The sequence below is a fragment of the Trachemys scripta genome, chromosome 9 (genome assembly GCF_013100865.1).
Source record: "Trachemys scripta elegans isolate TJP31775 chromosome 9, CAS_Tse_1.0, whole genome shotgun sequence".
Classification (NCBI taxonomy): domain Eukaryota; kingdom Metazoa; phylum Chordata; order Testudines; family Emydidae; genus Trachemys; species Trachemys scripta.
The window spans coordinates 80,405,422-80,421,965 of record NC_048306.1 but is presented as its reverse complement, the minus strand read 5'-3'; the positions used below and the strand labels follow the sequence as shown (position 1 = coordinate 80,421,965).

The following is a 16,544-nucleotide window of genomic DNA, read 5'->3' as shown; positions in this document are numbered from 1 at the left end:
GGGAAATATTTAATGCAGCAGACTTACTTTCCAGTAGAAGGACTCATACAAGTATAGTTTCATTTCCATATCTCAGTCCTCCATTGGAAAGGTGTCTATACTTGAAACGCTACGCAGCTGTGCTGCTGTAGCATTTCAGCATAGGCACTCACTGTTCTCCCTTCGGCACAGGTAATCAAGCTCCCTGAGAAGTAGTAGTTAGGTCGCAGAACAATTCTTCAGTCAACATAGCACTGTGTACACTGGGGGTTAAGTCGGCTTAATACAGTGCTCAGGGGGGTGGATTTTTCATGCCCCTGAGTGATGTTGTTGGGGCAACTTAACTTTTTAGTGTAGAACTGGCCTATATCTTGCATTTACAGGGGTACAGACTTGATGATCTAATAGATCTTTTCCATCACTTATTTCTAAGAGCCTGTAATATAGAAGTAAATGGGAATTTTGCCACTGACTTCACTGGGAGTGGGATCAAGCCCAAAGTGAGAACTGAATCTGAAAAATATTTATCCTCGTCTTTGATTTTCAGAGAACAATAAACTGTCTATAGAGGAAACTAGGACTTCTAATATGCAGTATGATATTCCTAGGTGAAATTCCTAAAGTTGGAGAATAGCACTTTTAAAAGTTTTGAATAAGAATATTCATGTTCAAATAGCTAAGTTATCACCAAACATTCTACGCTGGTGAAATTTACACCATTCCTAAATCGAACAGACCAATTGTTTAATTTGAAAAGTTGCTTGGAATGTACTAATGAAAAATGTATGTGGAATGTATGTGGTTAACCTGGATTCACATTAACTGAGCATTATAAGTGATTCAGACAGAAATAATGCAGTAGTGCTTTCAGTCATTCTGTTGTCCTCTTTAAATAGCCAGAAGTGAGTAGTTTCTAATGCAGAGACAAATTTGAATTCAGGAGTTGATGAGCCAGTGTTGAACAATACAAGCCATTCCAACATTCTCTGTTGACCATAACAGTTACTATAGAATGTAAGTTTTCATTTTCAAACCTTCTAGATGTAAATCATGTGTGTCAGTCTTACTCAGCCTGCAAACAGGCATAAAATTAAATTCTTAGATTTGGTCAGTGCTTATTGACTAAAAAGGGAGTATTGCCAATAACTTCAATGGGCACTTCTATTGACTTCAATGAGCTATGGACCCTAGGAGAGGTATGAAATGACCCCATTCATGTCAGGTGGCTGTTTCATTCAAGTCTGATAAGTATCACCTTGATCATATTAGCAGAGGTATTCAGATGTTCCAGTACTGTGGACTGAATTTGGGATTAGAGACAGATCTTGAATAAGTAGATTATCACCATTCTTTTTCTCCCAACCTAAAATTCCCTTAAACATATGCTGTTCCCAGGTATTGTCAATGTTAGCCCAGTGATAAATAACAAGGTGCTGTATGCTATAAAAGACCAAGACTGTCCCTTCCCTGAAAAATTCACAGTCTAAAAGTCAGATACAGAGAAAACAGGAGTGTATTTGGAGAGGAAGGAATAATTTAAGGGGCTTGGTAGTGGTGTCTCTCTGGAGGAGAGTGGAATATTACTAGTGTTTGAACTTTAACACCCAGCATATAAATGACAAAAAAATGGTACTCTGCACAGGACCCAACTAGCTCAGTACAGGGAGACTACAGGCAATATTACCATACATTTCAGCAAATACTGGTATATTTTAATATCTGAAAAAAAAAAAAAAACCAGTCTGTTCCCCAGATGTATGGGAAACAGCATTGACTTTTATTTTCCTTAATTGCTGTTTAGCTGCGTGCACTTGGCTTTGCTAGTAAGTGAATGCAATTACCTACCGGTACTTCACTTTGATCCTGTCATTGTCTGGGTTGCAGTAGAGTCTTTCCAGATGCTCTTGAGAGTCATTGGTCACACTTTGCCAGGTCTGAGTAGCAGTCCTCCTGATCTGCCAGTGATATGGCAACACAGTATGATGTTTGGGACAGTCACTGCCATAAATACAATTGCCCTGCAGAAAATCCACACAGATCTCTATCCCATCCTCCTGGTGGGTGTGATATTGCAGCTGGTTCAAAAGTTCGAACACAAGATCAAGTGAAGCCTCCTCACTTTTGTCCTGGAAGAGCCCAGCATTGAATTCATCATTTGGGTTCAAATTGTACTGCATCAAGCAGCTATTCTCCTGGAATAATCCAGATGTGTAGCCTTCCAGTATCTTGTCTGGGCACACTGGACAGGCTGCAGCATCACTTGAGACTGAGTGAAAGGGGTGATGCTGGAATGATTCATTAGTGGAATCAGCAGCAGTCCCAGGATTGGTTTCTGATGGGAAGCCCTGAACCCCAGACTGAATCTCCTGCTCAGGGTGACCAGCGGGGGGATGAGTCTCTGGCATTTGACCTTGCACATCTGAAGCTCCTGGCATCAGCACAGGCACATTGCTGCCCGGCTGGGGACAGGGGGCACTGAGTCCGAGGGCCTTTTTCACAACGGGTTCACATAAATTGCTATGACCTCCACTTTGGCCTCTGTGCACAAAGACCCCATCCAGGCTCCCAGCTCCCAGCAAACTAGTGAAGATTGGCCGCAAAGCCCTGAGAGTTTCTGTGTCCAGCCTCTTCTGCACTTGCTGCTTCTTCTTGAAGCAAGGCTTTACTGGTGGGATCTTATCAGACAGCCCTATCTGGGGGGGAAAGTCTTCTGAAGGAGGGCACTTCATCCCTGGACAGTGGGCCTGCTGCACAACACAGGCTGGCTCCAGTTCAGCATCCATCCGACACAGACTCTGCTCTTTCCAAATCACTTTCAAACTCCCAGAGCCTCACAAGAGCCAACCTAGGGCAGAAGGGAAAACAAGAGACAGTTAATCTCTAATTGCTCAAGGTTGACACAAACAAGATCACTCCTGGAGAGGAGCTCAGGCCGGCAACAGCAAACTCCTCCTCTTTCTGTGTCTGTGGGTAGCCCCCAGGCTTGTAAAGCATGAAACCAACTAAACTCAGACTAATTAATCCCAACCATACACTTGCAGTCTTCTCACACACAGTCTCAGAGACACACTCAGACATGCCCACAGACCGTGGAGAGGGCAGGAAAAACTGAGGTCCTTCTTCCCATCCTAATGCATATTACTAAACAGGGCTTTGGCTCATCATATTGTATAGAAGTAAGCATTGTCCTGTTCCTTCTCTCTCTGTTTCATATTATACACACACACACACACACACACACACACAAACCCATCCAGAGATTCACACCCTCATACATACAATGCAATATGTCCCCACCATTTTTAACACACTCATTTTCTCTCTCTCTCTCTCTGACACAGGTATTCTCACTCCATGCAGATACATTCTTTCATACAGTCTAATAAACCCCTATACACACAGTTTTAATGCTATGGTTGAAATCATGACCTCATTAAAGTCAATGGCAAAGCTCCCATTAACTTCAATACGGCCCAGGATTTCACCCTTAGTCTTTAAGCAGTACTGCAAATACTTACACACCACAGTTTCATACATCCTAGACACTCCCATTTTATGCCCAGATACAGCTTCACACAGTCCCACATGCCCATATACTCTCTCACAGTCTGACTCACACATACATACTGCACTCAATCACCCTTGTGTGACACACCAACAAGCTCACTTGCCTACTGCAGGGCTGTCCAGCCAGAACTGCACTGCTCAGGAAAGGACATCAAGGAGTGTGTTACTTTCTCAGGAATAAGGGAAACATTTGTAAAAAATGGAAATGTCAATGATTTACAAGAGGGAAAAACCAAATGTTTCCAAAATGCAAATACATAATTACATTTCTAGAGGGTTACTGGAAGACAAAATACGGATTTATTAGCCAAGAGTTTGATATTTGATTACATTTAAGTAAAAACTATTCAAACTCATCACATGTAGCCTAATATTGTACTGTTCAGTACATCAAAGATTATGATTTACTGAAAATATGCATTCAAATGGGAGTCACTGATTATTCTGAAGTAAAACCCCTGAAAACCCAGATACGATCCAATTATTGTTTTCATGCTGAAGGTCTGTTCTACAAAATGATCTAGTTTTGGTTGCATACTTTTACAATAAAGTATTTATTGACAAACATTTCACATTAAATTGAGTGTAGTATTCTCAGGACTGTCAGGAAAAATAAAATAAAAATAGGCAAATGCTGTTGTGTCCTCTGATTTTAGATTCTTAGGGTTACTTTGAAAGGTGACTCTACCAGTCTGCCAACTAGAACACAAGTTCAGCTGGAACACATTTTTACTCTGCCACAGTCACTATCAATCAGTTCTCCACTTGAACCATAAAATAACACCTTAAAGCTTCAAAGGGCCATCTGACTTAGGTTTAAACCCTCCAATACAAGAGCATCCAGAGTTATGGAGGTTGCATTCTGCTACACCCAAGTTTAGCAGCCTGTGTGGTATGTAAGTGGTTCAGGAGCCTTATGCTGCCAGGGAACAACTGGGGGACTTAAAGACATTTTCAGCTATATCTTTAATGCTATTTCAATACTGCTACTGCTTACTCAACTACTTTCTGCGTCTGTGCTATATTTTTAAAAGAACCGTTTATTTTATATTATAGAATTGGGTTCTTCGACATGTCTATAAAAACAGAAACCAATGGGAATAATAAGCATCATAATCTGGAGAGATCTATATTTAGGCACCTCTCTAACATCACAAAATGACCAATCTTATTTTGAAATAATGTTGAACTCCAGTAGCTCTGCGTTGAGACCTTGCGTGCCATGTATCGGCATAGAGACAGGTCTCATGGGTTGCAAACTAAGCCCCTGACCATTAGGAACTGCCATCAAGGAAACCTACTGCCCTTCGCTTTGCTGGGGAACCAACTCCCCAGCCGCCCTAACAAACAAACCAGCCAAAGACACGGTTGGACTGGTCACCTGGGGACTTTCTGCCTCCTCCGGGGCTGCGCCTCCCAGGCAGCGAGCAACACAATCAGCAGCAACACAAAGTGCAGATCCTCACCAAGCTTTGACCTGCCAACCACACCGCTTTTGTCACCCTCTCGCAAACACGCCCCGCGCTCAGTGAGAGGGAGGCTCCAGCATTCGGGATTCATTTCAAGGCACTTTTAAAACAAGACTCGTAGGCTGGTGACAAGGCTTCTACTGTCCGCCTGTTTCAATCGGACATTTACTTTCCCTCCGATCAATGGTTTTGACAATACCGGACTCTCCTGTCACAGCACAGCCCTGAAGTTGCTCTGTGGCTTACCCGACAGCCAGCAGCAGCGCCCGGGGTGAGAGGCAGGGAGATGAAGCGGGAGAGACTGCCTTGGCTTTTGTCAGCAGCGGAGTCGATTCACTTGGCTGCCGGGGCTCAGCTGAGCTGGGGCTGTGGAGAGAGCGACAGCCGCCTTCTTCCGCTTGCTCTCTGCAGCGTGTGAAGCTCATCTGGCTCTCAGAGCCTTCCCGCCTGCCGATCTGTACGTGACAAACCACCCATTCCGCTCTCAGGAGCCGCAGCGCCACGGCCCTCCAGATCCCGCTGCTTCTCACATGTTACACTGTAGCTGTTTAAATATTGCTTCCTGAAAGCACTTGCCAGGCAGCTGCACGACTCGGGGAGGAGCTATGAAGAGGCAAGAGATCGGCTCCGCACCTCTCCGTACCAGGAATCCAGACTCCTCCCTCCCTCCCTTTCTCCCACCCTGAGTGTGTGTGAGTGAAACAGGGAGAGAGAGAACGCTCCTGTTTGTTTGTATAGCTCGGATTCTGTACTCTCTGTGCGGCTGGAAGCCCCACGGGGGCTGACTGAAGGGTCACTTTGTTCTGGAGACAGACAGGGAGAGAAGTATGCACGGAAAGACTCCGTTTTCGGTCACATACTGAACAAATCATCATGTTTTAGTCCTCCCCTCCCCTTTTACTGTAATCAGAGCTGCACTTTAAGCAAACAAACCAACCAACCACCCAACCAGTAAAACACAGAGAGCAGAACTGGAAGGTTCCCATAAAGTAATGATCCTGTAATTAACACACACACATCCACCCACCCACCCGCTGGACATAATTTCCTGGGAAAAGAGTCAGCTTCTCCCTGTAGCTTACAATCAGTGTCGGATCTGGAAGGACAAAAAGCAAGGGGCCAGGGGAAATGGGGAATGCAGAAGTAGAGAGGGAGTGATACTATTTACATTAACTAATATTAACAGGTTTGGCACAAAGCAAGTTCTCCTTTAGGTGTTTTACATGAAATATCTTTAAAATAATAAATAAGCAGTGTGGAAGAAGACAGCCTTAAGTATATTTATCCTGTGTGTGTTGTTTTTAAAACTATTCTAAAAATTATGTTCCTAAAATCCTTATCCTATGGTCAGGGCTGGTGCTACCATTAAGGCAAACTAGGCGGTTGTCTACAGCGCCAAGATTTGGGGGCGCCAAAAAGCGGTGCCAATTTTTTTTTTACAGCGTTCCTGGGCTGGGCTGCTGGCAGCGCGCTGATACGTGTGGCTCAGACTCCCTCTCCCAGCGCAGCGGCCGCTCCACTTCTCCCGCCTCCCAGGCTTGTGGCGCCAATCAGCTGTTTGGCGCCGCAAGCCTGGGAGGGGAGGAGAATTAGACCGGGGGCGGCGTGCTCGGGGAGGAGGCGGAGCAGAGGTGAGCTGGGGTGGGGAGCTGCCACCCAGCTCCCCGGGGAGGTGGGGGAGCTGCTGCGGGGGAGGGCGCCTCAGGGCTGGGGTGGGGGCGCGCAAGGTGGCAGTTTCGCCTAGGGCGCGAAACTTCCTTGCACCGGACCGGCCCTGCCTATGGTGAGATGGACATTTGCTAACAAGCATTATTAGTCTATGCAAAGCAAGTCGAATATGCTTAAAAGTTTGGTAGTAATGAGGTAATTTAACAACACACAATAAAGAGATAATAGAAATCCTTGAGCATTTGATTTGTTACTGTTGGTTTTACAAATAATTTTAGATATAAAGGCCCCATCCTGTATTCCCTGTACACCACAAATTCCCACTGTAGCCAATGGGAGCTTAGGGTTTGCAAAGAATGTAGGATTAGGTCCCCAAATAGCTATTTATATGTGAATAAAATATGTGCTTAGATGTATATGTGTGTGTGAGAGAGATGGAAACTGCTTTCTTAAAACTAAATAAATGTAACATGACCTCAGTCCTCATGGTTTAGGACAGTGGCTCTCAACCTTTCCAGACAACTATGCTCCTTTCAGGAGTCTGATTGGTCTTGCATACCCCCAAGTTTCACCTCACTTAAAAACTACTTGCTTACAAAAATCAGACATAAAAATACAAAAGTGTCACAGCACACGATTACTGAAAATTGCTGACTTTCTCATTTTTACCACATAATTATAAAATAAATCAATTGGAACATAAATATTGTACTTACATTTCAGTGTATAGTATATAGAGCGGTATAAACAAATCATTGTCTGTATTAAATTTGAGTTTGTACTGACTTCGCTAGTGTAGAGTAGTTTGTTGTAAAACGAGGCAATATCTAGATGAGTTGATGTACCCCAGGAAGACCTCTGTGTGAGCATGCCTCTGATTGATAACCACTGGTTTAGGAGACAAAAACCCATGGATGAAATCCTGGACCCCAGTGAAGTCAATGGCAAAATTCCCATTGACTTCAGTGGGGCCAGGATTTCACACCATGAATGATCAGATAAAATATAAGGGCCCTGCAATGAGCCACATGTGGATGGACTCATGTCTGTGTGGAGCCCCTGTGAAGTCAATGAGGCTCCATGTTGGCAGATCTCTGTACCAGGCAGAGACCCTTTTACTGTAATGGAGCACCATGTGGCACAGGAATGGGCCTGCACTGAACTCATTGAAGAATTGGGGCTAAAGCCATTAATTAATATTTGTACAGCATTTTAAAGAGGAAAACATTATAGAAGTACTATTACTATAATATACAATAAATTTGTTTTTTTTCTGCATTTTTCGTGGGATATCTTTATCTCATATATTTTATATATGGTTTTGTAAATAATATGTTTCTAATTTTGCTTTTGTGCAGCAGCAGTTACCATGCTGTCATTTTTTGTTGCTATACTTTGTGCATGTGCCAGAACATGACGGATTAGTTCAATATGCTGGTGCCATTGGTTGAGATGTTTCTATGGTGAGTCATATACATATATTTGATTAGTGGGTTTCAGCAGAAGGCCTGGCTATGTGTCCATCAACTTTAAGGGACTTAATAGCACCAGAATTCCATTTACCTGGGGGGTAATTAACTCCCCAGATATAGTGAATTATAATGAGGTAAGTAATACAACATACAGTCATTGTAGTGTAATTAATATTTTTTTTTAGACAATTCACTCCTTGTGCACCCAGATACCTAGTTACTTTAGTGAGAGTTCTGGACCCAGAGGAAAATGCAGGATTGGGCCCCAAAATTATATAGGTGATTTTTAGATTAAATAACTAACCTCAGACTTTAATTTGAAAATGTATTTTAAATGCAGAGAGAAAAACTATTCTGTGTCATTGCTATATTAAAACTAAGAGATTTCTCTTCATGAGCTGGGGGCTGACTTAATTTGAGAATAGCATATTAAAGAGTGGATTATAAGGGTATCCCATCTGTAGCAAAAATGAAACACAAATCTTCATTATAATTATTATTACATGTTTATGGAGCACTGAGTGTCCAAAATATTACACAGGATCAAGCCTTTAGTCTTTGTAACTACACTATACTTTGACTAACAAAACAAGAGCTTTACAACGTGCAGGCAATGAGAATATGGAACATGTTGCCATGTCTGCAATTATGTCAGACTGAACTAACTACACAGCTCAGTTTATTTTTCAAAAACTACCAACACAGAAATTATCTAATTGGTTTGGAACTGCATATTTTATATGTAAGCTATAAATAACACATACGGTCAAACTCTGTACTTAGAGAAGCATGCACAATTCCCATTCATTTCAGTGAGGTTGACAGAGTGTAACTCAGGTAAGAATTTGGCCCAGAATATCTATCTTTCTGTAGATAGACACATAATTTAAGGAGATACAGCCTGGCACAGTGCAGGATCACACAGCACTTTCTGAGGCTACACAGCATACAAAGAGAAACCCTGACCACCATGAAGATATGATCTCATTTCTATTTACATGTTTCCAGCCCTTGGCAATAGCAAGTGTGCTTTAATTAATTCTTTCAAATGGTAAAATGCATCAGAGTGCTGTAATTAATGATTTTGACATCCAAGTAATGGAATACTCAATATGTGCACTTCATTTCTATATTGGAGTCAGAGAGGAAGCTTCTCAGCTTTAGACTCAAATGTTCCAATTTAAAAAAATAAAATAAAAAGAAGGGTTCAGGCTCCAACATGCATCCTTCTGATAAAAATAAAATCTCCTTGACATTTGAATACTTGCAGAATGACATGTATAATTTCCCAAAACACCACATTAAGCTGATCTTACTGCCATGGAGGGAAGCTAAAGTAGGTGCAACTTGGGAGAATGTTGCAGAAGGAGAAGGGGGAGCAGCAGATGTGCTGCTTGCTTCCTTCCCTCTTATAGCCCTCTGAAATTCAAATCTACACAACTGGGGCTCTGTAGATCTGGGCGTGGTGAAGAAGGGTGAGTCAGGAGCCAAGAAAGAATCACTTTGTGGCATGCTTCTATCCTAACTCAATTTACTTCTACTGGCTATCCCAGCAAAAGAGAATGCTCATTATTTCTTTTCCATGGCTTCTACTCCAGCCTACAAGATGAATGGTAGGTACAACCAACGGCAGCATGGCTTACAATGGCAGCAAGGCTCACAAAAGCCCCCTCCTGCCTAGGGTTGCCAGGTGTCCGGTTTTCGACCGGAAAGTCCGGTCGAAAAGGGGACCTGACAGTGTCCAGTCCGAACTACGGACTGGACACCAAAAGTCCAGTTACCTCAGTAACCAATCACAATTGGCTTCCGTTCTGCTGCTGGGAGAGCAGGAAGAGCAGCTGCTGCTGGAGCTGGAGAAGCACTCGGGAACTTCCTTGTTCCGGTAGAAAGAGGTACCGGTGGCTGACACCTGGGGGAGGGATCCTTGAAGGGCAGGACGTTTGAGGATCGATACCAGTGGCTGGGCTCACTGCCAGGGTCACCTTCTTAGCCTCCTTTGTGCCCCGCCTCTGGTGTGCTGCCCCAGTTACCCCTTCACCCCAAAGCGTGGCACTCCCTCCCCTGTCCTGCCCCAGTCACACACCCCCACACAGCTCTCCCTCCCTGATCCTGCTCCAGTCACCCCTCTACCGCTCAGCTGGCAGGGGGAAGGAGGTGGAGAGAGCAGCAAATGACGAGAGGTGGGTAGGGGAAGAGGAGTGGGGGGGCCTCGAGGGAAGAGGTGGAGCAGGGGTGGGGCATTGGGGGAAGAGGTGGGGCAGAGGGTAGGGGAGCTTCTGGCACTCAGTGTCTGGTTTTCACAAATTAGAAAGTTGGCCATCTTATTCCTGCCATGGAGGCCCTACAATAAAAAAAGTCTGATTAATCACATGGATGGTGGGGGCATGTATGTGTTCTGTCTGTGTGTGTTCTCAGGATCCACAGAGCTTGCAAGCCACTTCTTTCACCTCACTCTGCAATCCCATCCGCTTGATCTGGATGCTGCAGAAGAAACTATGAGAGGAGACACTCAGGTTTTTTCCTCCTCCTATTGCTTTTCAGGGGAAACAGAGTTGTCCTAGAGAATATGAAGATACAGCAACTTTTTGAGCTACATGCTCCTACTTGTAATAAAAAGGTGCAAAAAGGGCTAAAATTCCCAGAACATGACTATCAAACTGAGCTGTGTTACTAAATAGGTATTGTGCCATCAAGTCAGGTAGAAACAATGTTAGTAATAACCAGCAGTGGGTGGTGCCAGAAACATCTACTAAAAAGATTAAAAACCCATAGCTAAACTTTTGGGGATGCTATGCAGCAGGGCTCTACTACAGGAGCTGTTGGGCAGAAACTGCAGCAAGGGGCCATGCCATATGAAAACATACAGCAAACTTTTCTAAATCCCTTGCTGTCTGCGATCAGTTTCCCATCACTTCACACACCATTTACAGATGGTCTCTATATGCTTAGACACCCTCAGAAACATTTATCTTTGGCCACACCAAGGTGCAAGATTTTTGCTAACAGCAAGTTAAGTCAAAGCAGCATTAACTTATCAGATTTCTTCAGTGATTTAGGTCATGATCTTTTAAGTGTATAGGAGATTTGACAATTACTTTTACAGGAGCAAGACAGGATCCTTTCTTTATTTTTCCAGAGCTAACACTCTGGATTTGTCCCACCCACTCCAAGACTTCTTCAGATTATGCCTTCTTTCTGAAGTTGTTAGATCTTTTCCAGATTGTCCACAATCTGGTATGTCAGAATACTACATAGGAGATTTTAGTTTATGCATAGAACTTGGAGGCAGACTTCACAGCATGTTACTATACTTTCCAGGGCACAAGCCATGGAAGCATATGGCCCTAAGTTTTTAAACACATTTTTTACTGACTTCTTAATAATTAGGAAAACAAGTTAGTGACGCGAAAAATACTTTCATCTTTTAAGATACTTTTCCCAACTGCATTATCTAGTTTAGTCATTTGCCTGAAACTTTATGTGTTTACATTTTCATTTTCTCAAATATGGGACCGGTGAACTTTGAAACCACTGAAAAGAAAAGGCTCTGAATGAAGGTCTTGTTTAGCACATATCTCTGTATAGCACCTGAGCCGGTCCCTTCAGATAAAGGTGTTGCAAGGTCAGCATGCAAACCAGTTTGTACAGTCAGAAGGCTACGTTCCTTTGTGAAATTACAGTGTGATCATGAGTGAGTGCAACACCTTTATTATTTTAAGAGCTTAGCTACTAGTAACAGAAGCTCAGTGGCTAACACCCATACTAAGAAAGCCCAAATAATACTGAAGTTCATATAGAAAAGTAGTTTTAGGTTACTTGTAAAACTTGGACTCACCCGGTGCTTTTCAGCTGAGGATCTTAAAGCATTTTACAAAGGTCAAGCTTCACAATATCTTTTGAGGTACTTAAGCATTATTGTTCCCACTTTGTATTTTATAGATTGGAAATATAGGTTAAGTGATCTCCCAAGTTTATACAACAAGTCAATAGAAGAATCAAGAATACAGCTCAAAGATGGGATCTTGTCTCAAATGAAGGCAATGGCAAGATTCCCAATAACTTTAATAGGGCCAGAATTTCACACAAGGATTCCTGTATCGTTTCCTTGATCTAACCGCCATATCATATTTTTCATTTACTGTATATAGTAATTTTCACAACTAGCTCTACAAGTGCTTTAAAAAATGGGACAGTATCATTATTGTTGTAAAGCGCTTTGAGATCTACTGAGCCAAAATGCTATCTAAATATAAATATTATCAATATTACACAATTTAAATGGTCTGCTGTATATTTTTACCAGAAAGAGAAAATGAACACAGAGCAGTGACTCACCCAAGGTCAAACAGCAAACCACTGACAATGGGAATGGAAACTAGGTCTCCTGACTCCCAAGTCTACTGCCCTTTCATCATTGTAAAGGATTCTGTAGAATTGCCTTTTTTCTTTGCTGTGTAGCAGCTCTTATGAAAAGGTGGTAGAAAGTGAGAGAAAGGAATGGATAAACTTCCTGTTCTCTTTAATTAAACCGCTGAGTAGCTACTAATTATTTATTTACAGTAAGAGGTGTAGCGTACAAAGCCATAATTACTTTAATATTTTATCAAAACTCTCCTGTCAGCATTTCACATCCATTAAATATAATTTGCTAATGTTTAAAAGCTTTGTATAAATGAGATGTAAATACATTGTGCAGAAGCCAAGGAGTGAAGCTAACTATCCAAGGAAATAATTCATCTATACAAACTAATATTTATTAACAAGCTGTCACTCTGTATAAAGTAATCAAATAGATGGTATCTTTTGAGGCCTGTGCTTAATGGCCTCAAAAGGTACCATCTCATTAACCTCTGAGGATAGGACAAGAAGCAATGGACTTAAATTGCAGCAAGGGCAGCTTAGGTTGGATATTAGGAAAAACTTCCTAACTGCCAGGATATTTAAGCACTGGAATAAATTGCCTAGGGAGGTTGTGGAATGTCTGTCATTGGAGATTTTTAAGAGCAGGTTAGACAAACACCTGTTAGGAATGCTCAAAATAATACTTAGTCCTGCCATGAGTGCAGGGGACTGGACTAGATGACCTCTCGAGGTCCCTTCCAGTCCTACAATTTTATGTTTCTAAATGCTAATATTAACCCCAGTAATAATATGAATGCCCCAGCCCTGTTCTGATACGGACATGTGCCAGCAAGTCAGGTTATATACATTCCAAGAGAAAAGGAATGTTAATTATGCAGACATTAAACAAGTTAACAACTGGAAAATGAAACTCTGAGATATCTCAGTTCATAATGTCAGTGAGAGGTGCTGAATCTGGTAGATTATCTAGTTTTTGGGACTCTAATTTATTTGGGTCCATTTTTAGTGCAAAATACTTCATAGTCTGGGTTTTGTTATATTTAAAGATTGCCACTTTAAAAAAAAAGAAATTATAGCCCTTTCTATAAATAAATAATGTGGACCTCTGGCAAACTCCAGTTCCTGGATGTCTATTTCCACCAGCCCTCTTTATCCTAGCCTTGATAATTGCAACCCTACAGGCTGTGATTTTAATTTTTGTTTTTCAAAAATCAGACGATGTGGTTGGAATGCTCACATGAGGGAAAGGAAATGAAGAAGATGAAGATCAGTTCTGAATGTAATGGAGATCCACAGGAGGAAGGCAGCAAAGGTTTGTGAACTAGGTCCAGGGCATTAGCTTTAGCTTTGGTGCCACCTAGTGGGCGAATCTTAACCTTCTCTACACTGATCATTTTCATAATTTTTCCCAATGTTGCTTTAGCCCCGGTGTAGCTGAAACTGCAAGGTCCAAACAGGATGAGGTGAGATTTTCAAAAGCTCTCAGCATTAGCCTAAAATTGTTTCTAAGTCTGCTTCCAATCTGAGTGCTTAGCGTTGACCTACCTCTGCTCCTACTGGGAGCTGTGACAGCGTGAGAGTAGTCTAGGACAGGCTCACCACTCTGTATTTTGTAACCATCCCACTCCCTGCATGGGCCAAACTGGGAGACAATTGATTAGGACTGGGTGATTAACCAGTTAACAAGGGGATTCAGCTTACTAGCTGGGGACTGTTAAATGGGGGACAGGAAGGAAGGGCAAAGGAGACCAGGATCTCAGAGAGGTGAGACCTCTCATCTCCTGTGCCAAGGAGGTAGGCTGAAGCTTGGTAAAAGTCTTATGGTGATGGGACATGAAGCTGCATAAGACACAGTAAATAAAGTACACCATGATGAACTTACATAACAGTATCAGGTATCAGAGGGGTAGCCCTGTTAGTCTGTATCCACAAAAGCAATGAGGAGTCTGGTGGCACCTTAAAGACTAACAGATTCATTTGGGTATAAGCTTTCATGGGTAAAAAACCCACTTCTTCAGATGCATGGATGGACTCCTGTACAAGAGTCATTTACTTCAATGGCAGCAGAGTTAGGCCAACATTGAGTGCTTTTGAAAATGCTACCCCTATTAACGATATACTTGACAATACATAAAAAAGAAGTAATGACTTGCCCTACTTGTACCCCATTGCTGACTGATGCAGTCACAAATCTCATATAGTTCAGTAGTATCGTATATCTGATTAACACATGTTGTCTTTTGGGAGGACAGCAGTGTCCTACTGCAGCAATAGTTTTGAGCAGACACTTCTGTTAACCCATCAGACACACAGATTATTCGAATTTCTGGTACTATCCACGAGCAAGTCTACAATCAGAATCAAGTCTCAGACTAGTCTGTTTCCTTCTGTGCCACCTATTTGGTCTTCCTGTGTAAATGGAAAAAGTTGGCTAATTTAATTTGTATTTTTAAATTAAGAGTTCAGATGAATTAAAAATAAATACACGCGTATGATTATTTTTTTTTGTATACAATATAAGCCTGATTTTCTTTTCATTTATACTGATGGACACCAAGAGCAATTCCAATGAAGTAAATGGAATTACCCCATCATAAAACCACAGTGAGTGAGAACCCTGTGGTATCTAGAGTTGTAGGAGCTCAGCCCTTGTGCTAGTATGTAACCACATCAAAAGTGTGTTTCCCCTTATGCATCATAAATTCCACATTACCATTGGTGCTCAAAATCTCGTATCAAGAATGTGACCCAGCTATGCATTTATTTTTAGCGAATAAGGTCTTGAATGCTTAGTGAAACCACTGTATTACCCAAAATATACAGTGCACACAGATACAATATACATTTTCTGATCACTCTTTTCTGGCTTGCTCATAAGAAGTATCTGTGTGTGTAGTCTGATTCATTTGTGGGAATGTGGAATTAATGATTCAGACAGTCTCTACCCTGAAAATATTTAGCTGTTAATCTTTTTTTTTTTTTTTACAGACACATCTTGCTATTTTAGGATTGCGGTCTGAGGACTGTGTGCCTTGAAGCACACTGGCCTATATATCTGCAAGATGATCCAATGTTTTCAATTTATTAGTACAATGAAACGTACTGATTTTTGGAAATACGTAATTAATTTCTGTTGTAATTTAGATATCAATTCTGCCATGGGAGTTGGTCACCTGAAAAACGGCTCCAAATTCTGAAAAGTTTGCCCACCCCAGTACAGTGCAAAACTCAATCATCTCAACCATGTATTCTAATATAGGTCTAACAACATGGTATTTCATCAATATGAGAGGGACCTTTAAATAAAATTCATGTCTACTCACCAAAAGAGAATTTATAAGGACTTTACTACACACAAAAATTGCACTAATTTATCTACATCAGTTTAGAAATTGGGTGGGCACTTTCTAAACCAATTTAACAGTGTCCACACAAGGGGATTACACCAATTTCACTAAATCAGTGCAATCCCTTTGAGTGGACACTGTCAAATGGGTTTAAGAATGCCTTATATCCATTTAGCTGTATTCGTAAACTAAACCAATATAGGGCACACAAACCGATTTAGTTAAATCTGCACAACTTTTGTGTTTAGACAAGGGCTAATTCTATGCTACATGTGACCTCTTTCTAATAGAAGGGTCCTATCACATGGTAAAAATGATTGTGTGGATGGCAGCCCCATGTTTCCTTTCATGTAGGCTGGTGCCTATTTAAACTAAACTGAGTTGGAACATTCTTGGTTTTATAGTTCACTTTAATTTTTGTCAAATAACACTAACTTAGAAACACTTCCAAGAATTTAAAGAACTAACCTGAGTAGGTGAGTTACTGTCTCACATATAAGTAACAGTCATTCACTAATCATAGTTTCAGTGAATTCAAAAGTGGCCATCTGGAAGATGGCAGCACTGCAGTATATTGTGTCTGACAATGACTGCTAACACTTTTGTTACTATAGCAAATATTTAATAGAGCTTCAGTTGCTAAATCAGAGGCTGATTCTGAAAAGGCTCTGCATGAATAG

At 41.7% G+C, this 16,544-nt stretch overlaps 1 protein-coding gene across 3 annotated transcripts in view; it reads right to left on the bottom strand.

Annotated features, from left to right (window-relative positions):
* The window catches only part of TIPARP (TCDD inducible poly(ADP-ribose) polymerase), a 69,279-nt gene that overhangs the window by 29,716 nt on the left and 23,019 nt on the right, over nucleotides 1-16,544 (bottom strand). Inside the window, exons 1-2 of one of the 3 annotated variants that reach the window (XM_034782396.1) lie at nucleotides 5,262-5,637; nucleotides 1,825-2,824 (exon numbers count right to left, since the gene is read on the bottom strand). In XM_034782396.1, coding sequence (XP_034638287.1) covers nucleotides 1,825-2,762 — 938 coding nt within the window. In that variant the 5' untranslated portion in view covers nucleotides 2,763-2,824; nucleotides 5,262-5,637. The other 2 variants (XM_034782398.1, XM_034782397.1) reach the window with 2 other exon arrangements.